This window comes from Chiloscyllium punctatum, chromosome 4 (assembly GCF_047496795.1).
Source record: "Chiloscyllium punctatum isolate Juve2018m chromosome 4, sChiPun1.3, whole genome shotgun sequence".
In the NCBI taxonomy this organism is placed as follows: domain Eukaryota; kingdom Metazoa; phylum Chordata; class Chondrichthyes; order Orectolobiformes; family Hemiscylliidae; genus Chiloscyllium; species Chiloscyllium punctatum.
Window position 1 is genome coordinate 94,511,008 of NC_092742.1, and position 20,749 is coordinate 94,531,756.

General features: G+C 41.8%; 1 protein-coding gene across 1 annotated transcript in view; it reads left to right on the forward strand.

Moving 5' to 3' along the window:
* The first annotated feature begins 2,362 nt into the window (after positions 1–2,362).
* Positions 2,363–20,749, forward strand: part of LOC140476550 (uncharacterized) — a 32,081-nt gene continuing 13,694 nt past the window's right edge. Inside the window, exons 1-3 of the mRNA XM_072569330.1 lie at positions 2,363–2,450; positions 4,291–4,391; positions 11,097–11,175. Of these exons, the coding sequence (XP_072425431.1) occupies positions 4,310–4,391; positions 11,097–11,175 (161 nt within the window). The 5' untranslated portion in view covers positions 2,363–2,450; positions 4,291–4,309. The remainder of the gene's footprint in view (positions 2,451–4,290; positions 4,392–11,096; positions 11,176–20,749) is intronic.

Below are 20,749 nucleotides of genomic sequence, written 5' to 3' on the forward strand. Positions count from 1 at the left end.
TGCACATTCTCCCTGTGACTGCATGGGTTTCCTCCGGGTGCTCCGGTTTCCTCCCACAATTCATAGAAATGCAGGTCAGGTGAATTGGCCATAGGAAATTGCCTGTAGTGTTCTGGGATGTATAGATTGTACATTAGTCAGGATAAATGGAGTGTAATAGGGTAGGGGAATGGGTCAGTGTGGACTTTTTGTTCCAAATGTCCCGTTTCCACACTGTAGGGATTTCTATTTCATTTTTCTTCAAATGTATGCCAAACCTCATGTCTGGAGTATAACAGGGATAATTGACTTCCAGGTCCAAAATTGGCCAGCAGCAAACCCTTCCTCACTGCCTTTATAGTGATGTATCCAACCTATTCAGACATGTTATGAAACACATCCTGTTCAGGTAGAACTTGAATCCAGACCTTCTTCCCCAGAGGCAGGAGCTGATCATCCATTAATGCCACGGTATCCTTTTACAATGTGGAGACCACAATTATACACAACCCACCAAAAGTGCGATCTCTACCTTCTCCGAGAGCTGTATCCTTGTTCTTCTTTTTCTGTCTCTATTTACATAAATCTGAGTCAAAATGATTCACAGATTACAGATAATGCAACAGAGTGAATCTTAACATGGAAATGGAGAAACTGAAATCTCAAGACGCTTGAAGTTCTGCTGCTTTCAATCAGAAGTGGAAGACCTCAACGCATTGGAGAAGGACCAAGAGCTGTCTCTGAGCCTGTACCCTCATCCCAGGAAGAAAGATCCAGAGTGTACCCAGAAGGTCACTGGCCTCCTTTAATAGCTGTTATTTATGACCTAAGTAAGGTTTTCTGAGTCACTGCACTAGACTGTCTCTTGTTACTTTATTGGGTAAAGCCCCAAATTAGGAAATTAATTTTGGGATTTTGAGTTTAAGTTATACAAGACCCCTGGAACCTCCAGTACAATTCTAAAGTAATAGCTGCAGAAACATCAGCACATTGAATGCATGGAAATGACAACAAAGAAACAAACCGTGCAGACTAACTGGTGAATGCTTCACAAGTGTCTCCTGCCTTGCAGCCTAATCTGACACAGCCATTCCTTTTCTCACTCTTGTGTTGCTGCTTTTGGTGATCAATAAGGAACTGCTTCAAAAATCCCCACGCATCACAATCAGCAACTACTGAATATAAACAGGGGAAAAACAAACAGGAAATAAAGCAATTGTCTCTCAATTTAGTCCAGTCTACAATGTCTTTATTTCACTTCAACCTCCATTATGTATTGACCTTGATAGACTGTGTACTAGCAATAATATTTCACCATCCAAATCTATTTGGTGCTTTTCTTTACATTGCATCCAGTTCGAGATTGAATTGACAACATCTCTTAACATTCCTGGATTTCATCATCTACAAGGCCATCACGTGACCTGGAGTCACGTCACTGTGCTGTTTCCACTGGAATAGAAAAGAAATTAAAGTTAACAAATTAATTTTAACTGCAGTGAACAAGGCTGGTCAGTGAGCAAAAGAGCCGAACTCCAAAGGTGAGGTGAGAGTGACAGCCCTTAACAACCAGGTAAAATTCAACGAGTGTGGCATCAAGGAGCCCTAGCAAAACAGGAGCCAATGGGAATCGGGGAAAACATGTTGCTGGTTGGAGTCATGCCTGGAACATAGGAAGATGGTTGTGATTGTTGGTGGTCAGTTACCTCAGCTTCAGGACATGTCTGCAGGACAGTGTTCTAGGCCCAACTATGTTCAGCTGCTTCATCAATGACCTTCCCTTTATCATAAGGTCAGACGTGGGGCAGATCATTGCACAGTGTTCAGCACCATTCGTGACTCGTCAAATATTGAAGTAGCCCGTGCTCAAATACAAAAGATCTAGACAATGTCTGGGTTTAGATTGACAAGTGACAAATAACATTCGTCGAGAGTGTGAAGCTGGAAAAGCACAGCAGGTCAGACAGCATCCGAGGAGCAGGAGAATCAATGTTTCGGAAATAAGCCCTTCATCAGGAATCAGGGCTTATGCCCAAAGCTTTCATTCTCCTGCTCCTTAGATGCTGCCTGCCCTGCTGTGCTTTTCCAGCTCCACATTCTCGACTCTGATGTACAGCATTTGTAATCCTCACTTACTCCTCAATAACATTCGTGCCATACAAGCGCAAAGCTATAAAAATCTCCAAAAAGGGAGAATCTAACCAACTGTCCCTGACACTCAATGAATGATTATTCCTAAACACATACTATCAGTAGCCTGAGGGCAACCAGAGGCTAGATCAGCTATGTAAACTCTATGAGTGCTTTTACAGGAAAGGTTATGAACCGCGGTGATTCTCCAATATTTGTATTGGGCCTTTGCTGATACACAAGTCAAGCATGCCTTTTATACTGGGAGAAAGCAGACTTACATGGGATATTTTCTGCTCTTCCTGAAACTGGCAACAGTTGTGTGATTCCATGCATGAGAAGTAAGTGCAATTACAGTTCACCTTTTAGTTGATTCTTAAAGCTTACTTCCAAAGCAATCGATGTTCTGCATGGCTCCATTTTTATTGCCCTAACTAGTGGGTCTAAGTCAGGTGGATCGTAAAAATGTTGAAAACCTGAAAGAGTTTGGTTCTAATTTTAACGGAAAGTGTCAGGACAGGCACACAATGTGTTCACAGGAGGCAGGTTGATAAGTTAAATGTCATTGTGTTATAATGAAGTGGGATATCTCAGAATTATGTAACTATTTCAAACTCAACCTTATCCAAAGTTGATTCCCAGACTTTGGAAAACCTGGCAGGTGAAGTGATAAGGACTGCTGGTTTGGATCAGTGCATTTTCACAATCCTGCTGGTCCCAGTTTAACTACTTCATTTACTTTCCCCACCATTAGGCAAACCATAATTCACTCATGGGATATGTTGTCACTGGCTGCACCATCTCCAGTTGCTCTCGAGAAGGTGTTAGCGAGCTGCCTTCTTGAACCGCTGCAGTCCTGACTTGCAATGTCATTACAAAGGGTGTTGACTCTGAAGGAACGGTGATATCCTTCCAAGTCTCTGCCAGGATGATTCAATGTCTTTAGTTGTATCCCACCAGTTGTCAATGTCCTGCACTTGGTTCCAGTGCTGTGACACAATGTGACAACCCACCAGGAGACTCAGAGACAGTCAATTCAAACATTTACAAAGAAAGTCTGCCTTAGACTGTTTAAGTCTGTGCTCTAAAAAGGCAACAAATGCTTATTCCTAATGCTGATAGTTCTCGTATAAAAGGTGTTTCAGCAGCTATAACATCCCTGGAGAATTAGGGAAGGGTACTTTTGAGAATGCTTACTTCTGTTCACAAAGTGCGAATCCAGTGGTGATCATTTTGCATGCTCCGTCCTGCCCCATGCCCCACTGCCAGGTGCTGTAAGTACTGTATAATTCCTGCAGGACTGCATCACTCTCATACATACCATCTGCCTTTCTAATTTGTTCTTGTACCTGTATATCACACAATCTACTCTTAGATTATCATTGTTTTTGCAAAATTGGAGGTGCATAGTGACAAGAATGTCAGCAAGAACCTGGTCCTGATGATAAAATTGCAATGTCTTTTTTAAAGCGCCCCCCCCCTCAAGAAACAGGCAAAAGACAATCAACCACAGCCCCCCCACTTCTGCAACTACGACTGTGCCTGAATCTGTCCCTGCATTAACAATATTTTTCAACGTAATGTGTTAATGTTTTTAATAACTATGATTCAAACCTTCATGAATGATGTGCTATACTTTGTGTTAGGCTTTTGGGTGATCTTTGAGTGATCGTGAGTGCCCTAACCCCACTTTTCCCATCGGCTCCATTATTTCTATTAAGCAAGGTTTCACTGGAACGCAGCTCCGGCGTTATAGGAGAACTACCTGTGGACCCATTTGGTCACAAACTCAATTTCACTCTGGAGGATTGTCTGTCTTAAAAGCCAAAGTGCTGCTAAATGTGGCCAGCTGACAAAAAAATAGATCAACAGACAGAAATGCAAATGGACAGGTCACGTAGAACAAAAAGTAAACAGACTTTTAAAACAAAACAATATTTACCCTGTCAAATGCAGTGTAAAGGTGACCTTCAGTGTGATCAGGTTGGTGCATACTGTAGGGCCTCATCAATGTTTAATACAAGAGCATGTAGCATTGATTCTTGGAGTACAGGAGGCCATTCTGCCCACACGTCCTGTACCAGCTGCTTACAAAGCTATCCCAATTAGTTATAGTGTTGGTCTCTGCCTGATGCTATGATTACAATCTTTACCTTCTTGATATTTTCACCAATCTCTCAGAATCCGCTACCTCTGACTCATGGACTGGAAACTGTGCTACTTCTGGCTTGTGTCTTTTTTACTGGTGTGGGAGATCCCAGCTCCTGGGAACAATAATGAAGGTGATTATTACAAAGTCCATGTTTGTCTTTTACTGAAATGCAGTTTGATCCAACAGCCCCACATTGAGGTGACAATATTTAACTCATGTAATCTTGGACACTAGAATAACATGAAAAGTTCAAAGCTAGAATTCATGTGAACTGAGGAATCGGCTCCTTAGTATGAAATATCTCAGCTGGACTTCTAATCCATAATCTTCAGCATGTGGAGACATCAGCAGTATTTAATGTTGTTGCAATTGTTTTCTTGCATTACTGTGCCTGGGAGATCTAATCAAAAAACCTTAGCTGTTTGGACAGCATTGTAAAACATTACTGAGTAGTGACTGGTTATATTCTGGAAGTACCTGGGACAATGAAGGAAACTTCATTGATAACCATCAATGATTCAATGATAACCATCAAAATGAAATGAGTATAGATGTGAAAAGGACAGGGCATCTGAGGATAGAGCAGAGAAATAAGACAACAGTAATAGAATTATTCTTTCAAAGAGCTAGCACAGATAGGAGGAGCCTGATGGCCTCCTGCTGAGCAGTACATTTCTAAATTTCTGGTACATAAATCTGAATATTAAGATTAATGTCTAGGCTTGCTTTCAGATCAAAACAAAGTCTTTGTATAAATGCAAGATGTAATACATGGAAAACACGGAGAACAGACTATTTGGATGTAGAACTGGCTCAATGGTAGAAGACAGAGGGTGGTGGTGGAGGGTTGCTTTTCAGACTGGAGGCCTGTGACCAGTGGTGTGCCACAAGGATCGGTGCTGGGTCCCACTGCTTTTCGTCATTTATGTAAATGATTTGGATGTGAACATAGGAGGTATAGTTAGTAAGTTTGCAGATGACTCCAAAATTGGAGGTGCCGTCGATAGTGAAGAAGGTTACCTCAGATTACAATGCAATCTTGATCAGATGGACCAGTTGGCTGCGGAGTGGCAGATAGAGTTTAATTTAGATAAATGTGAGGTGCCACATTATGGAAAAGCAAACCTTAGCAGGAGCTATATACTCTAAATGGACTTCAGCAAGGAGCTCAACAAGGTCACATGATAGACTGGTTAACAAGTTAGATCATGTGGAATCCAGGGAGAGCTAGCCATTTGGACACAAAATTGGCTTGAAGAGAGGAGACAGAGGGTAATGGTGAAAGATTGTTTTTCAGACTGGAGGCCTGTGATCAATAGTGTGAAGCAAGGCTCAATGCTGTGTCCACAGTTTTTTGCCAGTTATATAAATGATTTATGTAGAATGAATGGTTAGTAAGTTTTCAGAAGACATCATAATTGATAGTGTCGTGGAAAGTGAACAAGGTTATCTCAGAGTACAATGGGACTTTAATCAGATGGGCCGAGGATTAGTAGATGGAGTTTAATTTAGATAAATGTGAGGTGTTGCATTTTGGTAAGGTAAAGCAGGGAAGGACTTATACACTGAATGGTCGGGTCCTGGTGAGTGTTGCCAAACAAAGAGACCTTGGGATTCAGGTTCATAGTTCCTTAAAAGATGGAGTCGCAGGTAGACAGGATAGTGAAGAAGGCATTTGGTACACTTGCCTTTATTGGTCAGTGAGTCGAGTATGGGAGTGGGAGGTCATATTATGGGCTCTACAGGACAATGGTTAGGACACTATTGAAATACTGGATTCAGTTCTGGTCTCCCTGTTATAGGAAAGATAGAACATAGAACAGTACGGTACAGCTCAGTCTCTTCAGCCTACCATGTTGTGACGAGCATGACAGCATATTAAAACAATTCCTTCTGCCTGCCCATAGTCCATGTCCTTCCATTCTGTGCTTATTCATGTGCTTATCTTAAAGCCCCTTAAATGCCCCGTCACATCTGTCTCACCACCCACCCCAGCAATGCATTCCAGGCACCTCCCACTCTTGCCTCTCACATCTCTTTTGAGCAGTCCCCCTCTTACCTTAAGTGCACAAACCCGAGTATTAACATTTCAACTCTGTGAGAAAGATTCTGACTGCAAACCCTATCTATGCATCTCATAATTTTACAAACTTCTGTCAAGTCTCCCCTCAGTCTCTGCCGCTCCAGAGAAAATAATCCCAGTTTGCCCAGCCTCTCCTTTATAGCTCATACCCTCTAATGCAGGCAGCGTCCTGGTAAACCTATTCTGCACCCTATCCAAAGCCTCCACATACTTCCTGTAATGTGGCGAACAGAGTTGAATGTAATACTCTAATGCAGCCTAACCAAAGTCTTATAAAGCTGAAATATGACTTTCTGACTCTTGCACTCAATGCCCTGACTAATTAAAGCAAGCACATCATATGCCTTCTTTACCATCCTGTCTACTTGTGTGGCCACTTTCAGGAAGCTAAAGAGTAGGACCCAAAAATCCCAATGTCCATCAATACTGTTAAGGGTCCTGCCATTAATTATATAATATCCCTTAACATTTAATCTCAAAGTTGTTGTTAAACTTGAAAGGGGCAGAAAAGATGCACTACGGTTTAGAGTGTTTGAGCAATAGAGAGATGCTGAATCAGGTGGGGTTACTTTCCCTAAAGCTTTGGAAGCAGACGCATGACCTTTTAGAGGTTTATAAAATCATGAGGATCATGGGCAGAGTGAATAGCCAAGGTCTTTTTCCCAGTGTGGGGGAGTCTAAAACTAGGGGGCAATTGTTTAAAGGGAGAGGAGAAAGATTTAAGAAGGACTGAGGGGGCAACCTTTTCACGCAGAGGAATGGTTGGAGGCTGGTACAATTACAACATTTAAAAGGCATCTGGATATGTACATGAATAGGAAAGGTTTAGAAGGATATGGGGCAAGTGCTGGCAAATGGGACTAGATTAGGTTAGGATATCTGGTCAGCATGGACGAGTTGGACCGAAGGGTCTGTTTCTGTGCTGTGCAGCTCCATGACTCTGTGTTCCTTGAGAGGCTACATCTGGGAATAATTGACTACTGTCTTGTCAAAGAGCATCTGGTAGGAAAATTGGAGTAGAAATAATATGTGAACTGCATTGACTGGGTGCAAGGCGTGTAATTTACACAGAGTCATGGAGTCATAGAGATGTACAGCATGGAACCAGATCCTTCAGTCCAACCCATCCATGCTGACCAGGTATCCTAACCTCATCTAATCCTATTTGCCAGCACTTGGCTCATAGCCCTCTAAACCCTTCCTATTCAAATACCCATCCAGATGCCTTTTTAAAACTGTAATTGTACCAGCCTCCACCACTTCCTCTGGCAGCTCATTCCATACATGTACCACCCTCTGCGTGAAAAGGTTGCCCCTCAGATCCTTTTTATATCTTTCCCCTCTCGCCCTGAACCTATGCCTTCTAATTCTGGACTCCCCCACCCCAGGGAAAAGACCTTGTCTGTTTCTCCTATCCATGTCCCTCATGATTTTATAAACCTCTATAAACTCACCCCTCAGCCTCCAGGGAAAACAGCCCCAGCCTATTCAGCCTCTCCCAATAGCACAAATCCTTCAATCCTGGCAACATCCTTGTAAATCTTTTCTGAACCCTTTCAAGTTTCACAACATCCTTCAGATGGGAAGGAGACCAGAATTGCACGCAATATTCCAGAAGTGGCCGAACCAATGTCCTGTATAGATGCACTATGACGTCCCAACTCCTATACTCAATACTCTGAATAATAATGGAAAGCATACCAAGTGCCTTCTTCACTGTCCTATCTCCCTGCAAATCTACTTTCAAGGAACTATGAACCTGCACTCCAAGGTCTCTTCATTCAGCAACACTCCCGAGGACCTTATCATTAAGTATATAACTCCTGCTAAGATTTGCTTTTCCAAAATGCAGCACCTCACATTTATCTAAATTAAACTCCATCTGCCACTCCTCAGCCATTGGTCCATCTGATTAACGCTGAAAATTTTGTCGCTGGAAAAGCGCAGCAGGTCAGGCAGCATCCAAGGAGCAGGAGAATTGATGTTTCGGGCATAAGCTTCCTGAAGAAGGGCTTATGCCTGAAACGTCGATTCTCCTGATCCTTGGATGCTGCCTGACCTGCTGCGTTTTTCCAGCAACACATTTTCAGCTCTGATCTCCAGCATCTGCAGTCCTCACTTACTCCTCCATCTGATTAACGTCCCATTGTACTTTGAGATAACCTTCTTCACTTTCCACGACACTATCAATTTTGATGTTTTCTGCAAACTTGCTAACCATTCCTCCTACATAAATCATTTATATAAATGACAAAAAACAGTGGACACTGCACTGAGCCTTGTTTCACACCACTGGTCACAGGCCTCCAGACTGAAAACAACCTTTCACCATCACCCTCTGTCTCCTCTCTTCAAGCCAGTTTTGTATCCAAACAGCGAGCTCTCCCTGGATTCCACATGATCTAAACAGTCTATCATGCAGAACCTTGTTGAGCTCCCTGCTTAAGTCCATTTAGACAACATCCACTGCTCTACCTTCATCAATCCTCTTCGTCACTTCTTCAAAGCATGAAGACTTTCGAACAGGTGCAAATAGAATCGGTCGGCAGGAACTCAGGCACCTCATTGTTTCGATTTACCTCATTGTTTCAATTCTCTGAGAGTAGCCAGCTTCAGGTGGAAATACTTTCAGACCAGCCTTATGTGGAAATTTGAATTACAGAGAATCTAACCAACACTTGGTTTTCTGCAATGTTTATGTACTGATTCAGCCAAATTCACCTGGCTTATACAAATCTAACACTGTGATAGCCCCTTAAGGATTTTAGGAGTTTCTTTGGTCAGAGGGTTTTAGGATTATGCTACATGTTGCTCTCAGAAAGGAGTAAAGTCAATCACATTTAAACAGGGAGACATGGTGCATGTAGAAGAGAAGGGATAAGGTGTAAAGAGCTGATCAGTATGATAAAATGTATACATGGTGCATAAACACTGATACAGACCTGCAGGCAAGATGGTGTGGAGCTCAGCTACAGATTCTCAGGCCTCCCAATAAACATACATCGAAATCTCACAACTGCTTGGGAGAACAGAGTTGCAACTTACTTTGGAATGCAGTTGCCTGAAGGAATCCACAGTAAACTAACCTACTGTGCATACTGTCCTTTCTCACCCCGAGTTGCAACCATAAAGCCATGTTGTCAACCATTGCTCTGATTCGCAACCTAACAAGTCAAACTCGTAGTGAGGTGGACCTAACATATCAGCAGATTAGCACAACGAGTGCCCACAGTGGTTTTAGACATAATTGTTTGTGATATATTTAGTTCAATGAACACAATCCATTTAATTGGCTAATGACAGTTTTGCATGGATTCAGAATTGGCTTGCCTATAGAAGACAGAGGATAGTGGTGGAAGGGTGTTTTATCAGGTTGGACTTCCGTGACCAGTAGTGTTCCGTAGGGATCCGTACTGGGGCCTCTGCTGTTTATTGTAAATGACTTGGATGAAATTGTAAATGGGTGGGTTAGTAAGTTTTGCAAACAATACAAAGCTGGGTGGGATTGTGGATAGTGTAGAAGGTTGTCAAATTATACAATGGGATGTAGATTACTTGTAGATATGGGCAGAGAAATGGCAGACGGAGTTTAACCTGGGTAAGTATGAGGTGCTGCACTTTGGGAGAGCAAATGTTAAAGAAAAGTATAACAGGGCCCTTAACAGCATTGATCTCCAGAGGGATCTTGGGGTTCAAGTCCATCGCTCCCTGAAATTGGCCATAAAAGTAGATTGGATGGTCAAGAAGGTGTAAGGCATGTTTGTCTTTCTGGGTCGGGGAACTGTATACAACAGTCAGGATGTCATTTTGCAGCTTTATAAGACTTTGATGAGGCCACACTTAGAGTATTGCATTCAGTTGTGGTCAGCACAATACAGGAAGGATGGTGAGGCTTTGGAGAGGGTGCAGAAGAGATTTACTAGGATGCTGTCTGGATGAGACAGGATGAGCTTTAAGGAGAGGCAAGAAAACTTGGGTTGTTTTCTCTGGAGAAACAGAGGTTGAAGGGAGACTTGATGAAAGTCTATAAAATTATGAGATGCATAGATAGAGTTGACAGTCAGCATAGTTTTTTCCAGAGGTGAAGTGTCTAATACAAGGGGCATACATTTAAGGTGAGACGGGCTACGTTCAAAGGAGAATGGAGGGACATTTTTCTCACACAGAACACGGTAGATGCCTGGAACACACTGCCAGGGCTGGTAGTGGAGGCAGACACGGTAAAAAATCATAGACTCATAGAATCACTACAGCGTGAAATCAGGCCCTTTTGCACACCTACCCTCCAAAGAGTAACCCATCTAGACTTATTCCCCTACCCCATTATCCTATATTTACCCCTGACGAATGCATCTAACCTACACATCTCAGAACGCTGTGGGCAATTTAGCATGGCCAGTTCACCTAATCTGCATATCTTTGAATTTACGGGACTTTTCGTTAAGTATATGAATGTGCAAGGAATGGAGAGATTTGGACTAATGATAGGCAGAAAGGATTTGTTTCATTTGGCATCACGTTTGTTACAATACTGTAGGCAGAAGGGTCTGTTCCTGTGCTGTACTGTTCCATGTTCTGTGTTCACAATATGACACTGTTAACAAGTGTACCTTGAGGGTTGTACTTATAGCCCGTTATTAATTTCAGCAACTTGTGATAAACCATGGTTATCAAATAAATGCCCACTGCATGTAGGATCCTGATGATTATGTGGGACGCTGCAGTCGTTTAAAATATAATTTTCTTCATCAGGAGTTCCAGACAATTTCCGATTCATTTTTGAACACAGTAACAACATTGAAGATTCAGAATGGCTGGTGGAAGAACAAAAGTGAGTAGTCAACGGTATTTGCATCTTGCACAAACTGGTTTCGAATCCATTTCCATACATAATAGAAAGAATTTTGACAAGTTGGCAGATCTATCGAACAAAACAGGAGTATGTACGTGCATGCATCCTTACCTGCCCAGGATGGAGATAAGTGACAGTGAGAGTATGGGCCAGTGCTCATGTTATTGTGGGTGAATGTCAGTCACGGAGTCATACAGCAGAGAAACAGAAAGATCGGTCCAACTCATCGGCCCAACATATCCAACCAGATATCCTAAACCGATTTGGTCCCATTTGCCAGCACTAGGCCCATATCTCTTGAAACCCTTTCTATTCATATACCCATCCAGACATATTTTTAAACTTGTAATTGTACCAATCTCCTCCACTTCCTCTGGCAGCTCATTCCATGCACAATTCTCCCTCTGCATGTAAAAATTGCACTTCTGATCCCTTTTAAATCTTTCCCCCTCACCTTAAACCTATGTCCCCTAGATTTGGACTCCTCTACTCTGGGGGTAAGATCTTGGTTATTCACCTTATCTATGCTCCTGATGATTTTATAAATCTCAATGAGATTACCCCTCAGCCTCCGATGCTCTATGGAAAACGTCACTGTTGTATTAAGATGATTGGAGGAATTTCACATCACCCCTCAATCTTAAAGTTGTCCTCTCACCTAAACATGGCACCATCTTATCACCTGATATTCCCGGAAGGACTTGCCACTCACCAGATGCCCATTCCAAAGGCTGACATTCCGGCAGCTAAGGTCACTGTGTTCCTGGACGGGCACTGGCATTCCGAAGCTGCCCAGCGTGTCAAAGGACAGTTTTCCTGAAGATGTCTGAGAAGAGGAAGATGGGATTGTGATTCTCTGACAGGGACCTGAATTCAGCCTGGTCTGAGTTCATCATCCCACCAAGGCTTATACTATCCTACTCTCAATGCTGCATGCAGCATCTTCCGCAACTCACCTCTGGTTTGACCCCTCAAATACCAACATCACTGACCCCATGTGGTCCCTTTGATGCCTACTTAGTTGCTAGGGACACCTCACCAGCAGCACTATTAGTGGTTTCCCTCAGCCATTTACAGCTTTCATCTCAGTTGGCCCCATCCCTCTCTCCCCACTGCACATAGCTATAGAAACAATGTTGTGAAATGTGAAAGGGTTCAGTAAAGATTTACAAGGATGTTGCCAGGATTGGAGGCTTTGAGCTATAGGGAGAGGTTATATAGGCTGGAGTTGTTTTCCCTGGAGCGTCAAGGCTGAGGAGTGATTTTACCTGAGGAGTGATTTTATACAGGTTTATAAAGAGAGGCATGTATAGGGTAAATAACCAAGGTCTTTTCCTCAAGGTTGGGGAGCCCCGAACTAGAGAGCATTGGTTTAAAGTGGGAGGGGAAAGATTTAAAAGAGATCTAAGGGACAACTTTTTCATGCAGAGGGTGTTGCATAGAGGAAGTGGGGTAGGCTGGTACAATTACAACATTTAAAAGGCCTCTGGATGAGCAAATGAATAGGAAGGGTTTAGAGGGATATGGATCAAATGCTGGCAAATAGGACTATGATTTACTTAAGATATCTGGCCAGCATGGACAATTTGGACCAAAGGATCTGGTTTCTGTGCTGTACATCTCTATGACTCAATGAGAATGCACTTCCAGGTCCTTTTTGCCTGCCCAAATCTATTCTCCCCATCTCTCCCAAAAAGGTCTTTTCCACATTTAACCCTCCCCAAACACTGATCTCTCAAGTTTGGTCCTACACTTTCCTGGTGACCAGATAGATGGTTCCCTCCTTTTATAGATCCAGCTGGTGTATTAAGGTAGACTAAATTTGGGATCATGAAAGAATCTGCGAAAAATATAGGAAAATCCTAAATTGGTTTTCATGTATGTGAATGACTAGGGGGCATCGTTTTAACAGAAGGGAAAGGAGGTTTAGAGTAGATGTGAGGAAAAGTCTTCTTTCATCCAGAATGTGGTGGGAATCTGGAACACAATGCTTTCACAGAATGGTCAAATCAAACACCTTCACAACCAAAAAAAAGTATTTAAATGCATATTTGCAATGCCGAGTGCTGGAAAATGGGATTAGAATAGTTAGGTGGTTATATGTGGTCAGCATATACTTGATGGGCCAAAGGGCCTGTTTACTGTGCAAGAGATCTCTATGATTTTATACTGAATGGCGTGAGGATTGCTATTGCTCCTCGTAGACTGAATGAATCGCAATAGTGAAAAATAGGGATTGTCCGTTCCAGTCTAAGTACCTTGTTATGGACCAGGCTGACCCCCCTCAAAACACATCAAGAAGATATCCCAGACCCTAACTTTCCCAGTTGTTATAAGCAGGTGTGAAGTGGATATTCCAGGAATGATGCCCAACCCTCTGTTTTAAGCAAAACTAAATTTAGTTTACAGATGAACAAAACCAAACTTAGCACATAACTATTTGAAAATCAGTCGACTCTCTCACAATTTAATGATGATGTTCCAAATACTTGCACTAATCCCCATGAACACCCCCTAGCACAAAAAGGTAAAATCAAACACAGGTTCTTACAGAAGGGATCTCAGAGAGAGAGAGAGAGAGAGAGAGGATCGGCATGGAGCTGTTTCTTTGACCAGCAGCCTCAAAAACTGACTGCTTGCTAAAACCAAACCAAACCAAACCAAACCAGAGTAAAGCTGAGCTAGGAGAGCTGGCCACTTCTGTGGAGGTGCATGTATTGGACTGGGGTGGACAAAGTTAAAAATCACAAAACACCAGGTTATAGTCCAACAGGTTTATTTGTAAGTACAGAGGAACCTCAATTATCCGAACGAGATGGGCGGGCACTATTTCGTTCAGATAATTGATTATTCAGTTAATTGATTTCCTCTGGGGCTTGGAGTTTTCTGTGAAATCTGCTCCCCGTTCAGGAGACTTGGCAAAAGCACACTGCACGCAAGCCCCCGGCCACCCGCCCACCCCCGACACCATTCAATACCACCCCACGTGCGCCCCCCCCAACCCTGCACCGCAGTCCTTCCCCACCAACTGTCCAACCTCGTCCGTGCCCCCACTCCCCCATCTGACTCTCCCCACCCTTCTGATGGTTGTGGGGGGGGGGGTAGGTGGGCAGCTGGATTGTGCACCAACAGTAAGACTGCTGCTGCCTTTGTGCGGTAAGTCTCCAAATAGCGCACACACACACACACACACACACACACACACACACACACACCATTTTGACAGTTTCCACCTTTGCCCTGTACAGGACAATGTAGGAGAGATTATCTGTGGAAGGGGTCTTCAGGGTACACGTCTATGTAGAACTCCAGGGAAAGTGTGCGGGTACAGAGAGTGGGCGGGACATCAGTCATGTGGAGATGGTGCCTGAACTGTCCAAGACTGTTCTCAGCAGCATTTCAGAGAACCGAGTTCATTTATAATTATTGTACCTGTAAACAAAAGACATGATCAGGGTTGAAACAGCTCTTTACATAATGTTTCTATCGGGACCTTGAAATCCCCTTCGGATAATCTAATATTCAGATAATTGATATTCAGATAATCGAGTTTCCTCTGTACTAGCTTTCGGAGCACTGCTCCTTCATCAGGTTGCTGTGGAGTAGGATAATAAGACACCGAACTTATAGCACAAGATCACAGTGTCATACATGCAACTAATATGATATATGGAAGAAATTTGGATTGCTGTTTCATCTTTCATCTTTTAGAACGGGTTGCAAGTTTCAGTTCATTAATATGTAAATCCCAGAAATTGTTTCGAATCATGTTCTCAAGATAACGTAAGGTTTTATAAAAAAAAGTTACATCTCCACTCAGACAACACATTAAAGGTGCAAGGTTAGAGTCATGCTGGTTCTATTTCCAGAGAAGGAACTTATAAAATATTACATGGATTGACTGCCTGCAGATTATGTGCTTTTTGAACAAAATAGAATATATCTGAAATTACAATTCTGCAAATGCAAATTCACCTATGGACTTATATGTGTTGGTGCATGCATGTGAGGGAGAGAGAGTGTATGTGTGTGTGCATGTTTGTGTGTTTGCGGTGTGAGAGACAGTGAGTGTGCACGTGTGAGTGTGCGTGTGAGAGTGGGTGTTTGCTTGTGTTGTCTCCCAGAGAGACAGCGTCTGAGAGAGAGCGTAGTGTATGAGAGAGGGTCTGCATGAGTGTGTGAGCATGTAAGAATATGCATGTGTGTGTGTGTGTGAGAGAAAGTGTATAGTGTAGTGGGGTTACCTGTAATGTAACATGAACCCAAGGTCCCAGTTAAAGTCATGCTCATGGGTACCAGACTTGGCTATCAGTCTCTGCTCAGCCAATTAACAGTAATCTAGGTTTATGGAATCTATTGTATTAGTCACATGCATGACACTGTGATCTTGTGCTATACATTCTGTATCTTATGATCCTGCTCCACAGTTACCTAATGAAGGAGCAGTATTCCAAAACCTAGTATTTCCAAATAAATCTGTTGGACAAAAACCTGGTGTTGTATGATTTTTAATCCCTTTCATTTTACGTTTTTTTTATTTGAAAGCGTTTTGTCTGAGGTAGTATCTGTTAGCTATAATCAAATTGCTTTTAAGTCCCATCCAAACCAGACACATTGGGATCTATGCATTTACGACCCCTTTGAAAAAACAACCAAGGACAACTTATCCTTGTTAAAGGAACAACATCGTCACATGTCCCCCTTTAAAGCAAAATGAACCATCAATATCCAAAGATGGCTTCATTTCCCACAATCCAAAGATGTGTAGATTAGGTGAATTGGCTATGCTAAGTTGAGTGTTTAGGGATGGGTAAGTTAAGGGCGTTAGTCAGGGGTAACTGTAGAGTAAGAAGGTAGGGGAATGGGTCTGACACAGTTACTCTTCGGAGGGTCAGTGTGGATTTTTTGGGCCATTGGCCTGTTTCCACACTTTAGGGATTCCATGACTCTACACTGTCAGTATACTGCAAAACCCCATATACATTACATTGACCATAAATATGTAAACATGTACGACTACATTCTATTTCAGTCCGTTTAGTCCTACCACCAAACGCCTCCGTTTCTCATCTGAGTCTCGACAACGCATCGGCAGTCACGTTTTCCCGTCCTGCCACATGCACAATTTTCACAATAAATGGCTATAACAGCAAGCTCCATCTAAACAGTCGAGAATTTTGTCATTAGATTTCTCCACAAGCTTCAATGGGTTATGATCAGTGTATATGATCATCTCAAATACATTACTGGTAACATAAACATTGAAATGTTGTAATGCTTACACCAAGCTGGAAGCTTCCTGTCAAAAATTTGTTGATGCATGTTCAATTTCCTGGAGAAATATCTGATAGGTCTTTCTATCTTTTCATCATCTTCCTGTAAGAGCACAGCACCGACACCAACAGCACTTGTATCGATAGCCACTTTGAATGGCTTTCCGTAATTAGATGTGGCTAATACTGGGGCAGTGGTTAACATCGTTTTCAGTCTATCAATGCCTTCTGACAGTCCAATATCCACTGAAACCTCTTACCTTTCTTTAGCAATTCAATGAGTGGAGCAGCCAAACTGCTAAAATTTGGTGCAAATTTCCAATAAACTCAATTCAATCCCAGAAATTGGAATACTGCTCTTTTCAGTGATGGTATGGGAAACTCCCCTGTTACCTTTGTTTTTGCAATCCATGGGGCCATTTGTTCATGACCAATAACATGGTCCAGGAAGGTGACTTAGGCAAATTCACTTTTAGCCAGGTTTAACAACAAGCCTGCCTCCCAAAGTTGATCGAACAATTCTGATAAATGTTGCAAATGTTCCTTCCATGTGTGAGTAAAAATCATCAGGTTATCTATGTTTACAACAAAATTAGGTAAGCCGGAACTGACCTTATTGGTTAGTCTTTGAAATGTGGCTGACGCATTTTCCATTCCAAAGGCATGACTTTAAACTGATACAGTCTATTTGGCGTTATGAAAGCTGAAACTCTATTCGCTCTTTCAGACAAAGGTACCTGCTGGTATCCTCTGAGCAAGTCCAGTATAGAAATATAAGTTGTTTTTCCCAGCTTTTCAGCACAGTCTTCCAAAAGTGGAATCAAATATGTATCAGTCTTTGTAACTGCATTGATTTTGTGATAGCCCACACATAACCATTGGCTACCATCTGGTTTTGGTTTAGCATGTGTGAGCTCCAGTCACTGTAACTCACTTTATTTATGTCATTTTGGAGCTTGTATTCAATCTCCTTTTGAACCTTGCCAACTTTAGAGGGATATGCCTATAAGAATGTCGCTTAATCTGAATAGCATCTCCTATATCTGCATCACACTTAGTCAGGTTAGTACTTCACAGCTTATTTCCGTGTATCAGTGTGTAAGTTAACTCGCTGAGCTTGAAGGTTTATTTTCAGATGTTTTGTCACCATACTAGGTGACATCATCAGTGAGAATCGCCTGTGAAGCGCTGGTGGTATGTCCTCCCTCTCTACTTATAGGTCTTGGTTTCTTAAGGTGGATGATGTTTTTTTTCAAGGGAAGGTAGATATGATCTAAGTCGATGTGTTTACTGATGGAGTTCTGGTTAGAATGCCATGCCTCTAAGAATTCTTGTTTGTATCTTTGTTTCACCTGCCCTAGGATGTGTGTGTTGTCCCAGTCAAAGTGGTATCCTTCCTTGCCTGTATGTATGTATAGTAGCCACTAAAAGACTCGACCCACTATCACTATTTTCTATATATGCAGACAAAGAAGCACATCACTTTGATAGGGACAACACACACATCCTGGGGCAAGTGAAACAAAGACACACACAAGAATTCTTAGAGGCATCGCATTCTAACCAGAACTCCACCAATAAACACATCGCATTAGACCCTATCTACATTCCCTTGTAAAAAAGAACCGGAAATGACATCACCCAATTGAAGAAACCAAGACCTATAAATAGAGAGGAGGAACATACCACCAGCACTTCATGAGAGACTCTCATTGATTATGTTACTTAGTCATTGTGACGAAACATCTGAAAACAAACCTTCCAGCTCAGCGAGCTAACTTACAGACTTATCATCAACCTGAGCTACAAATCTTCTCAAAAATTGCTATTTTCACATAGTTCCCCATGTGATAGTAATGACTCTTTCAGGTCATTTCGATTTTCCTTTGGAAGTAAACTCAATAATGTATCCCAATTTTTGACAACTTCCTCATTGTCCAATTTAATTTGAGGAATATCCAATTCAGAATCCTCTGAATTTGGTTCTTCACTCTGTGCAGTAACTAGTAACACAATTTCCTTTTTGCTTTCCTTCCCTATCAAAATGTTGTTTGAGCATATACACATGACACACTCAATGAGATTTTTTTCTGTCTGAAATCTTTTTTAAATAGTTGACCTAACCCATCCTCGTTTCAAATTGATAAGGTGCACTAAACCTTGCTCTTAAAGGTTCATCTATCACTTGAAGTAACACAGACTCCTTATCTCTGATAACAAAATTGCAAGTTTTTGATTTTTTTTGTCTGCTTCCCGTTTTATTGAATACTGTGATACTTTTAAATGTGTCTTGCCAATTCCCTCATCCTATTTAATGATTTCCTAAAATTTGACACAAAGTCCAAATATATGTTCTCTGAATTATGACTTACCAATTTCTCCTTAATCAATTTTAGTGATCCTCTCACTCCATGCCCAAAACCTAATTCAATTGGACTGAATTGAGTAGATTCACTTGGTGGCAAAAAAATACAAATGGAATTCCTTTATCCTAAACATCTGGATAATCTTGACTATAAGCCCTCAACATGATCGTTAATATCTGATGCCACCTTTCTAATGCTCCTTGTGACTATGGATGGTGTACAGTAGATTTGAATTGTTTTATTCCTAAGCTGTCCATAACTTCCTTGAATAATTTTGATGTGAAGTTTGACCCTTGCTTTGATCGTATCTCTATGGGTAGTCTGTAACGACTGAAAAAATTGAGTAACTCCTCTACAGTTCTTTCAGCTGTGAGATTGTATGATGGCCTCTGGAAATCAAGTGGACACATCCATTATTGCTAACAAATACTGATTCCCACTTTTTGTTTTAGGTAGGGTTCCTACGAAATCAATTAGGACTCTTGTAAAAGCTTGGTAAAATGCAGGAATAGAGTTTCAAAGATGTAGATTTTATTACTGCCTGTGGTTTTCCAATTACCTGACATGTATGGCGTGCCTGGCAAAATGTGCAGTCCAGGCCAATAAAAATGTTTTTGCATTTTAGCTTAAGCTTTTCTTACTCCTAAATGACCTCCTACTGGTAGTTCATTTGCTACCCACAACACCTCCTTTATATGACCCACTGGCAATACAACTTGATGAAAATCTGCCCATTTATCATCTGCCTAAATATCTAATAGTCTCCATTTCCTCATTAAGACATCATTTTTAAGATGGTACTATACCGTGCTATATCTAATTCATCTTCCATGTATGCCTTTTGATACATTTGGTTTAGTTTCTCATCTGCTGTAACTCAGTTGATTTCTCTGAACTAAAGATGTCTGTTTTGTTATCTATCTGCTCCTAGTTTGTCTGCACCATCTGATCAAACAGGATCTCTGTTAATTCCTCTTTACCATTCTTATCTATACTCTTTGATCTTTCCTGTTTCAACTGATGACTTTGTGACCTCATTACCACACAGTCAAGAGAAATCCCAGGATATGTGCCCTGCAATAGTTCAGTTGACGGATTTCCACTGGCTTTTCAACCACAATAGGCAGCACTCCTATCTGTGAACCAGCTATATTGTTAACAAGGACAAATTGTATTCCTGGAGCTGAGAGTTTGTCCAGTAGTCCTACACAATTTCTCCACTCTTCACTGGGCACTCTAACCTCACTCTGCATAATTGAGCACTTTTTGTCTCACCTTGGATTTCTGTTACTAGCACATTTTCTGGTTACAATCCTTCTGAGGTACATATCTCCTCCTCTTTCAACATCAAAGATTGAGAGGATCTTGTACCTCTTAATATTGGAACCTCTTTATCTGCTGATCCTGGGCTGTGTGAGTAAACGCTACCTTCGCAGGTTTATGGTTTAAGAAGATCTTTCTTCCTTTCCTCGCTCTCTTTCTCTTTTTTTATTTTTCCTGCTAAAGCGATTTGTTCTTTTTCTTCTTCCTCTGCTTTTAATCATAATTCAAACAGTGTCTTTCTTGCCCGTTGCTTGTCTTTTGCATCTAACTCAAACTGCCTCATTTCTAATTAAATTTTAGCCGTCCCCAAAGATTCTGATGGCATTTCCAGCAAATCTCAATGCTGGGCTATTGCTGTAATTATCTCTCCTTTCCTCCCGGAAGGAAGCAGCTCCAACTCCAGCTTGACTGCCAATTCCAGCTGCTTGGCCTTATTCACCTTTTGTAAAACCCCCCCAAAGTTACTTCTTCCACCCCCAGAAAACCCTTTGTGACTTAGTGACTATCCAAAGCAGTGTTTAAGCTAACCAGAATCAATACCCAGAATAAAAGACACTAACAACTGTCACGCGCAGCCTTTGAGTCCAATAA